The 10,006-nt window shown below is 41.5% G+C and overlaps 1 protein-coding gene across 3 annotated transcripts in view; it reads right to left on the bottom strand.

Annotated features, from left to right (window-relative positions):
- Nucleotides 1-10,006, bottom strand: part of MMEL1 (membrane metalloendopeptidase like 1) — a 1,737,390-nt gene that overhangs the window by 271,381 nt on the left and 1,456,003 nt on the right. For all 3 annotated transcript variants that reach the window (XM_044062979.1, XM_044062980.1, XM_044062978.1), the window contains exon 17: nucleotides 9,879-9,937. In XM_044062979.1, coding sequence (XP_043918914.1) covers nucleotides 9,879-9,937 — 59 coding nt within the window. The remainder of the gene's footprint in view (nucleotides 1-9,878; nucleotides 9,938-10,006) is intronic.

The following is a 10,006-nucleotide window of genomic DNA, read 5'->3' as shown; positions in this document are numbered from 1 at the left end:
CACTCAGAGGACATAGTGACACTGTTGATTGTCGTATGTCTGTTTAGGAAGCCAATCTCCACAGAGGGTGCATGCAGTGTACAACAGAGTACTCTGTTGCTGTACCCACTGAGTGTGCATCATCCCATGTGGGGAAGCATCTTTTTGTAGCTGACAGCCTCATACATGCTCTCACTATGTATAAACAGCAGCATCAAATGTTTGACCACTTCTTCGGTGGGCATGCCCACCATACATTATCAATTGTACTCATCTTTAAGAAGGCCCATATACAATTTCTGACCAAGAATACTATCTGTAGTTTTCTTGGAACAGTAATATAATAGTCTTTACACATTTTTTCTGTTCTTTGCAAGGCTCAAAACTTCAGTTTATTCAAATTATTGCAATGTGAATTTTATTTGGAATCTATAAAACCTCACTATGTTATTACAATTATTTGCTCAAAATCTTTGACTGTAATTATTTACCTAGTGCTTACTGGTCTAGTTCTATGTTATATTTACTCTTAAAATTTTAAATTTCATTGTAATGATATGTTATGTCCACTCTGAAAATTTGAATTTTTAAGTACTTTACTGTTGCTAATCCATGTGCTATCTACATTATTTATGTAACAATGTTATGTCTAGAAAAGAGTTCTAGTGGTCCAGCTCGCCTACGTATACAATAAATATACAAATAAAAAAGCAAATTAACAGGCAAATAAAAGTCTTTGAGTGTGGGAGAAAAACAGAGACCTCAGCAAAACCCCTTGAGCATGCATTTTCTTTCAAATCTTATTTTGAATTCAGTTAACAAACAATCAAATTCTATTAATGCCAGCCGAAGTTGAAAATTAGTCACCTTTACTTAGCCTGTATCAAAATTCTTTAATGCAACTAGAAGCTTTGAGTCCCAATATGTCCTGCTGAATTGTATCGTTGAAGATAATCACTTAACTGCTCTGCTTGTTTTCTGCTATCCAGAAGAGTTATGTAGTCAACATCATGTATGACTTTAATAAAATCAGTGATATTATTTTTTCACACATGCACATAGATACTGACACTGCCCAATGCGCACACACGTACACACATGCACAGACACATACACACATGCAAACTGTAAATATGTATCTACAGACAAATTGGAGGGATGCCAGTTCACTGCTGGGGTTTTGGAAGAAACCAGGAAACATGGTAAACACACACAGACAGGGCAGACATGCAGACACAACACAGAAAAAATATATGCAACAACTCAGCTAGAGAACCAAATGTTGTGAGATGGCAATGTAACTCACTGAACCACTGAGCCAATAATCAGTTATTTTCACACATTCAAGCTACTAAAACAAGCACTTATTGTATACAATGCTGATGATAAACCATGATGGAAAGTGAAAGAAATTATGCCCAACATGTTGCTGTTAGATTCACTGCAATAATCCCCCCATAGACAAACATGCATAAGCCATATGTAATGATCATTTACATTGATTTCTGTGAATATGAAACATCATGTGACATTGCTCCTGTCAAGCCAGATTAGGGACTGTTTTAACTGTTCTACAACAAAAATTGAGGTAAGTCATTTTTATTAATCGATGGCTTCTGTACCTATCAAATATAAACAATTATTAACTGTGTACACCTCAGATGTTTGATTCTGACTTTAAAATACTAAAAGTAAAGTATTTCAACTTGCTTCTCACAAATGCACACCAGTTCTGCAAAGCCAGATTAATGACTGTCTAACTTGATAAAATGACATAATGATGAGTTATTCTCATCCATAAATAGCCACTTTACTCAGCAGTAATAGGCACTTTGTTAACTGAGGATATTTCAAATGTCTGGTTATTACAAAAAATGATGGCCACATTAATATAGTTCAACTTTATTTCACAAACACAATAGCCATTGCAAAGTGCTTCAAATTGTTCCACATAAATGAACACTAGTCCTGTAAATCCAAATAAAGGACTGTTTAACATGATCAAATTACTGCAGGATCAGTCATTTTCATCCATAGACATCCCCTCACATCCAGAAATTAGAGCCACTTTGTTGACTGTGTATAATTTAGATATCTGACTGTGATAAATTAATAGAAATAGTAATCTATTTCAACAATGGGTGACTATGGTGGTACAGCAGTTAGCATTGCCATCTGATAGCAAGAGGTTCTCTGTTTCGATTCTCAGCTGGGGTGCTTTCTGTGCAGAGTCTGCATGTCCTACCTGCGGTTGTGTGGGTTTCCTCCAGGTGCTACGGTTTCCTCCCACATCCCAAAGACATGCCGTAGGTGGCTTAGACACACTAAATTGGCCCTAGGTGTGACTGCATATGCAAGTCTGTGCCTTCTGTTGAAGGTCAGGCACTAGGCTGGCAACTTGACACTGTAAAACTACACTGCCAATTGTTCTGCAGACCGTTGTTCCACTGTGGTGACCCCTAACAGAGAAAAGCCAAAAGAAGAAAAAGTAATCTATTTCAACAATAAGGTGTTCCAGCTTGCTTCACACAGATGTACAATTCCCATGCAAAGCCAGATTAATACCTGCTTAGCTTGATTAAGCAGCTACAGGGTCCATCATTTTCATCCTTTATTCATCCACCCAACAATTATTGCCACTTTGTTGACTGTGTATACATAATATTCCCGACTATGATAAAATGATGGCCACAGTAATGTATTTTGAACTTTGCTTCAAACAAACATTCAACAGTCCTGTTGCACCTAGCATAACCAAGAAGCATACCTGCATTAACCATTGCAGGATAACATATTGCAAGGCAGACTAAGTTTACCCAGTGCTGCCTTGACTCCAGAGGTGAGCTAACAGGGAAATCTCTTCAGACTTTGGAAACACTTGTATTGGTGTATCCAAAGTAATGTCAAATTCAGTCAGCTGGAAAAAAAGATAATTTACTACAATGTCTTTCCTGATGCCTACTACACACTTTTGTTAATTGATACTTTTTTTCTAGAAAATGGGGACCTGCATGAGGTTTGGGACCCTGGGCAGTTGCCCAGGTTGGCTCAGCTAACATCTGCTCTGAACAGCTGGAACCCATTTAAAAAGATGTGTTCATACTTCTCTGATAATCTTATAAATGGTTGTAACTATACCGACAACAGAATAACAATAAATAAAAAGCTGTAATGCTAAAGCAGTGTTAGCACAAACAACATTTCTGAAGGTCACACATTATGTGTCATGCATTCCTCTGCAACAGTAAATATATTCTTTAGAACTATACTTACATCCACAGGGAGTAAATATGAACCATGAGCTAGTTGTATGTTTGGTAAAACTGAAAAGGAAGTAATCTGCAATGCAGTAAGCTATTCCAAATCAAAGAGAGCCTTTAGAAGACTGGTACCAATGCAGCAAGGTATTCCAAAACAAGGAGAGCCTTTAGATGACTGCTACTTTTTCAAAAATTCCCACTGTAAGGAAATACTTTATTAAAAAGGCAGAGATCTGAATTAGTAAATATCAGCTGTGGCTAATGCTAAAAGATGCAAGACTCATAAAGAACCCCACTGTTCGTGATAAGGGCTATGGTGAAAACAAGCTTTGTGTCTGAGATACACGGAGTTCCATTTCAAAGACACTTTAGCTGTAATGAGCAAAGACTTCATTATCAACTATTTTGCATGTCTCTGAATCACTTTTACCTACCTGAAGTGCAGATCAGATCAATACTTCATGTGGTAGTTAACAGCTTTGGAGACTGCGTTGTGTTACTACAAGCACCCCCCCATTCATAGTCCCTCACACAGTACACACATTTCAAACACACAAACACACGCACACACAGCACATACTCTGTACCTGTCCCTGTATTGTCAGAATATCCCCAATATAGCACTACACCCCCCTATATTGTAGAGAAGGACAAGGCTCTCTATTCGACCTTACCAGACAATCAGTAAAACAGTTCACTGTACCTATCCAGGTATGTCCAAAGGGCAGTTTCAGGTGTACTCTCTGCTCCAACTGGTGAATCTGGGCATTTTGAGGCAATGTTACAACTGCCTCATGAACACAGACAACCCTCTCCTCCTACCACCAAACACTAATACATGCGAGAGATGCAATTATACAGCCAAACTGGAGCCTAAGCTCTCTCAACCCAAGACTGGACCAGACAGTCAAGAGGAGAAGGGAACTACTTGCATGACACCACCAGTCTCCCATAGACCTATGAAACCAGCACCAGCAAAAAACACAGATAAATACATGAAAACATACTCGGAGGTTCTAAATAAAAATCTCCAAAGAGAGACCTCCAAAGCAGACACCCAAGCAACCTCCACCCCCCCCAACACAAACCATGAAAGACATACATCACAAAACCAGTGTGCCATGCAATCACAGCCCTTAAGGCAAAATGACATACCCAACACACTAGTAATAGGTGACTTTATAGTCAGGCACACTGACGTCCAATTCACTAGGCTGAACAAGGAGAAGGTTACTGTTAGCTGCCTGTTGGGTGCCAGGATCCGCCACATAACACAAGCACTCAGGTCACTCCAGAACAAGTACAAATATGACTCTGTCATTGTCCATGTTGGTGTGAATGACCTGAGCCGTACATCTCCCTGGACTACATGAAAAGAGACATGGAAGAGCTCTCTGATCACGTAGCCCAGGCTGGTATGACCCTGACCTTGAGTAGCATCCTGACCTCACCAAGAATGATACCACGGTATAAAGAAAAAAAATATCGATTTCAACAATTGGCTAAGTTTCTGGTGTCATTCAAAGGGGATCCAGTGTCTGTCAGCTTGGGATGACATGCTCGACAAGCCACGCTGCATCACTAGAGACAGCTTGCACCTGTCACCCTTAGGCTTTCAAATACTGGCCAAGGCTCTTGTCCCCCCATAGTGCCTTTTTTAGGCAAGGCTCAAAAGACAAACCCACTGCCGTAAATAACACAAGTAACAAAAAACTGAGGGTAATGCTCAATGCCAGAAGTCTAAACCTCAAAATGCACGCACTCGAGGCATTCCTCAGTATGGAGAAAATTGATATATGTGCAGTAACAGAAACTTGGTTTAAGGCTCCAGACAGCGCCCCAGCACTACCAGGCTACAACTCATACCATACATTTCAGCCACAAAACCCGGACTGAAATACAAAAGGCGGGGGCATATCCATATTCATCAAGGATACCCACACCTTCAGGTTAGTGGCACAGCACGATGCTTCAGAGATCATTCACGTGCAACTAACAATGGGCAAAAAAAACTGCAATTCAAATTGTAGCTTGCTACAGATCACCACCATGTCCCAGGACCCCCAGTCTACATTTCTGGAAACACTGGGAAACATAAAGGTCCTACCAGACACCCTGATATTGGGTGATTTCAATTACCCAAACATCAACTGGGAGAACTACTCAAGTACTAGCTCTCTTGCCCAACATTTCCTAGAATTTATAAATTCAAACACCCTGGACCAACTAGTCAACACCCCCACCAGAAGTGACAACATATTGGACCTGGTCATCACCATCATGGGCGACTGGTGTTCCACACCGGAGGTCAATCCCTCGCTGGTTAGATCTGACCATAAACTAATCACTCTGGATATCCACATTCAGCCCCCACCCCAGTCAAAGAAAGCACCGTGAAAAACTTTTCAAAAGGAAACTTCACGTTACTTAAGACCGAGGTGGAAAGTTTCAAAGCCCCCATGCTAAATGATAACACTGCCCAAGGTGCAAAATCCTTTACTAATGCACTCTACGGGTACCTACAAGAATGCATGGATCATGCTATCCCAAGCAAAACCAAGACTCACTCCTCAAAAAAAAGGAAACCAGTCTGGTAGACCCATGCCATAAACAAGCTATACAATAGAAGGAAGAAACTAGTACAGAAAAGAGTAAAATCCCAAGAAGGTAAGACATCCCTAATCAGTATCAGCAAGAAACTATGATCCCTCATAAAATCATCCAAGGCTAGCTTCAAAAGAAAAATTGCCAAGGACTCCAAAGATAACAAGGCATTCTTTACCTATGTCAAGAATCTAAGTGGCAATTCTCAGATCTGCTCGGAGTTAGTGCAGAATGGCACAAAATACACTGAACTGACCGATATCACCAACATCCTGACAGACAGGTTCAGTGCAAACTTCAACCCACTCTGACTCGCAAAAAGACCCATAACCATACCAGAAGAATGTAGTGCCCCTGAAATTACAGACACTCAGGTTAAAACAGCCCTCTCCAAAGCCAAAAACACAGCATTGATGGGACCGGATGGTGTCCCAAGCTGCGTCCTACATGAGCTCACAGATGAACTAACCCCTCACCTAAACACACTGTTCAAACTCAGCCTGTCCACAGGCTACGTGCCCATAGAGTGGTGCACAGGAACAGTTATTCTGCTCCACAAAGGTGGAGCCACAACAGACCCCAGGAACTATCGCCCTATAAGCCTGACTAGCTTGGTCTGCAAGGCTATGGAGTGCATCATCATGGATCTCATTAACAGAGACATTGGGAACCTCCAAACACTGGACCCTACCCAGTTCGTCTTTGTTAAGGGCAGATCATGCCTCCTAAACCTGGTGGACTTCTTTGAAACAGTTACTAAGGCTATAGATGAGGGAAAGGTGGTCCACACAGCCTACCTAGACCTCGCAAAGGCCTTCGACACCATTCCTCATTCTGGTATTATAGACAAGCTCACCAGCCTGAGCATAAACCCCTACATCAAGAGATGAGTTGCCAACTGGCTGATGGACAGAACCCACATGGTAAGAGTTGCGGGAACTAGGTCTGACTCTAAACCAGTTACAAGTGGCATTCTCCAGGGCTCAGTCCTAGGACCCCTCCTGTTCAGCATATACTTCTCAGAGGTACAGGCAAGCACAGAAGGTCTATGGCTGACCAAGTTCGCAGATGACTGCAAACTAGGGGCTATAATTGACTCTCTGGCTGACATAGATATCCTCCAAAAGGGTCTCACTGAGACAGACACCTGGTATCAGAACCATGGCCTCAAGCTAAATTCCAAAATGTGCATAGTCACCCCCTTTGGAAAAAACAAAGTACCCATAAACTACCACATAGGTGGTAGCCCCCTAAATATGGAAGAAGTAATAAGGGATCTGGGCACCTAAGTAGATAGTAATCTCTCCTTTGATAATCACATTGCCAAAGTGGTTAGAAAATCCTTCTATGTAGCCCATCTAATCACAAAATAGTTTGCATCCAGATCAAAAGAGGTCATTGTGCCCCTCTACACATCACTCATCAGACCCATCATAGAGTACAATGCCCCGTTTGGGATGTACCTTACAAGACACCTGCAACAGCTGGAAAGACCACAGAAGTACCTCACCAAGAGGATCACTGGTCTCAAACAGATGCCCTATACAGCTCGAATGAAGAAACTCCAGTTGTACTCAGTTGTATACCACCTACTCAGGGGTGATCTTTGCCTGACATATAAGGCCATGTCCAACCCAGAATTGATGGACATGCTCCATCTAAAGAAAAACATATCCTCTCAAGCCACATGCTCTAGAGATCTAAATCTCACCACAACAATAAATAGGACGTGCTGGAGGGATAGATTCCTGTCCCAGAGACATCCCATGCTCTGGAACAAGATTCCAATCTACATTAGGCAGAGCTCCTCACTAACACTCTTCAAGAGAAACCTTGACGAGTGGATGAGAAATAGAAAGTTTACCCTGGGGATCACTTCAATGGCTCTGCTGGACAGAGGCACAGGGAACTAATCTAAGGGGGTGGTGAAAGCCAACACAATTCCAGCTAGGCTTATAAATGCCTTCGGGCAGATAGCCTAGTACCTACCTATGAACCTATGAACCTATTTCTCCTTTTTCCTATCCTCATAAATCACAACTGAATTCAGTTAATCACTAATGCCAGACATTAGAGTTTCACACTTCATATCCTTCAGATAATCCATGGTAGTACAAAAGCTGTTAGACTAGCAACTTTCTAAGTTTTTAGGAGGCAAATGTAACAGCTGTTCCTGATTTTGCTCTGCCCCTCCTCCATACATATCAGACTGTTGCAGGTATGGGATAATATCTCAGATCATAATATCTATTTAAAAAACTGTTGCTGCACTAACTTCTCAGTTAGCCCAGTGGTTTAGTTTTGAGATTTACTGTGACAAGTGTGCATGGTTTAATTCTCTGCTTAATAGTAGCCCATATGATGGTGTATAGTGTCCCCCATACCCATCATATATAAGCACTGTTACAACATGAGAGGTTATGCCTGGTATCTAGCTTTCTCCCTGACCCATGCAGTTTTAGAAATCTATGGTGCCTAGTCATCCTCCCCTGACCCATGCAGTTTTAGAAATCCCTGATGTCTAGCATTCCTTATCAACACATATGGTTTTAGATATCTCCCCGTCCCATGTTCCCCTGATCCATGTAGTTCTAGAAATCCCTCATATTTAGTGTTCTCCCTGACAAGTGTAGCATTAGAAATCACTGTTGTCTAGTGTTCCCCTGACTTATGTGGTTTTAGAAATCCCTGGTGTCAAATGTTCCCCCCAAACCAATGTAGTTAAAATATTCCATGGTGTCTTGTATTCCCATGACCCACATAATTAAAGTATTCCCTTGTGGCTAGTGTTCCCCAAACCCACATAATTACTGTAATTCCTGGTGGCTAGTTGTCCCCCCAACCCAATGTTGCAGGCTTTGCTCATTAGTCTAGGGGGTGTGAGGAGGCATGGTACCCAACCCAATCCAATTCCCCCCACACATTCACACAGTTATTCCATGCACACACACACACACACACACACACACACACACACACACACACACACACACACACACACACACACACACACACACACACACACACGCACACACATGCAGCACACATGCACGCATGCACACGCCATGCACACACACACACACACACACACACACACACACACACACACACACACACGCACACACACACGCACACACACACGCAAGCACACACATGCACGCACACGCATGCACACGCTCGCACGCGCACACACACACACACACACACACACACACACACACACACACACACACACACACACACACACACACACACACCTACCTACCTAACCTATCCCCCACTAATCTCCCCTACTGCTATCTTCCAGGGAGACACACACTTGCCCATACACTCGCACATGCAACCCATGAAATACACTCAAATACATACCCCCTTAACACCAGCTGACCACTAAACTCCCCAGTATTGAACTGTACCGCCTTTTGAACATGTTCGTTTCTGCAAGCAGTCAGAAGTGGCCATCTTAATCAGTGCAGCTGGGCAATTCTGCATAAATGCCTTACTGCAGGTAGTTTCAAGGGACGAGCACATGGCTAATTAACATAGCCCTCTCCACTGCACTGCCTCATTAGCATTTTGCATGACTCAGGAGACAACCCTCTGTGGTGCCGTATAGCTTCGTGATGCAGCACCTATGTAGGGATGTTTCTGAATTCGACCCATTGACTGCATATGTGATGAGAAGATAAACAACTTTTTACATATGTGCATATGTATATCCTGGCCTACAAGCAGTGCCAATTATGATTAAAAGTGTTATATTGTTCAGATACATGTCTGTTTGTTCTTATCAAAATCATTTTATTAGTCATGCCTGCTAATCAAGATTTATTTCTCAATTTATTTTTCTTCAGATCTGAAACTATAAGACACTGATAAAATTCATTCATGAGTGGTAGGCTTCTGTAACAGAAATATTATTAAGAATTTTATGCCCGTTTAATAGCACTGTTTTTTAGTTTTGTTTTAAAATTGCATATGCATTATATATTAATTGGAAAAATTAAAACTCTTACAAAAATGTCCATGACTTACCAATCTGATTTCTATTTGGAGAATAGAATGCATTCACCACTGCAGCACCAATTATCCATCTAAAAATAAGTTAAGAAATATTTAATTTTGTTTTCTGCTAATGGCATTGTATATACATTTTTTACTCT

Source organism: Protopterus annectens, chromosome 2.part1, assembly GCF_019279795.1.
Source record: "Protopterus annectens isolate FY-2018-M chromosome 2.part1, PAN1.0, whole genome shotgun sequence".
Taxonomy (NCBI): Eukaryota; Metazoa; Chordata; order Ceratodontiformes; family Protopteridae; genus Protopterus; species Protopterus annectens.
The sequence above is the reverse complement of the archived record's forward strand: the minus strand, read 5'-3'. Positions and strand labels throughout refer to the sequence as shown.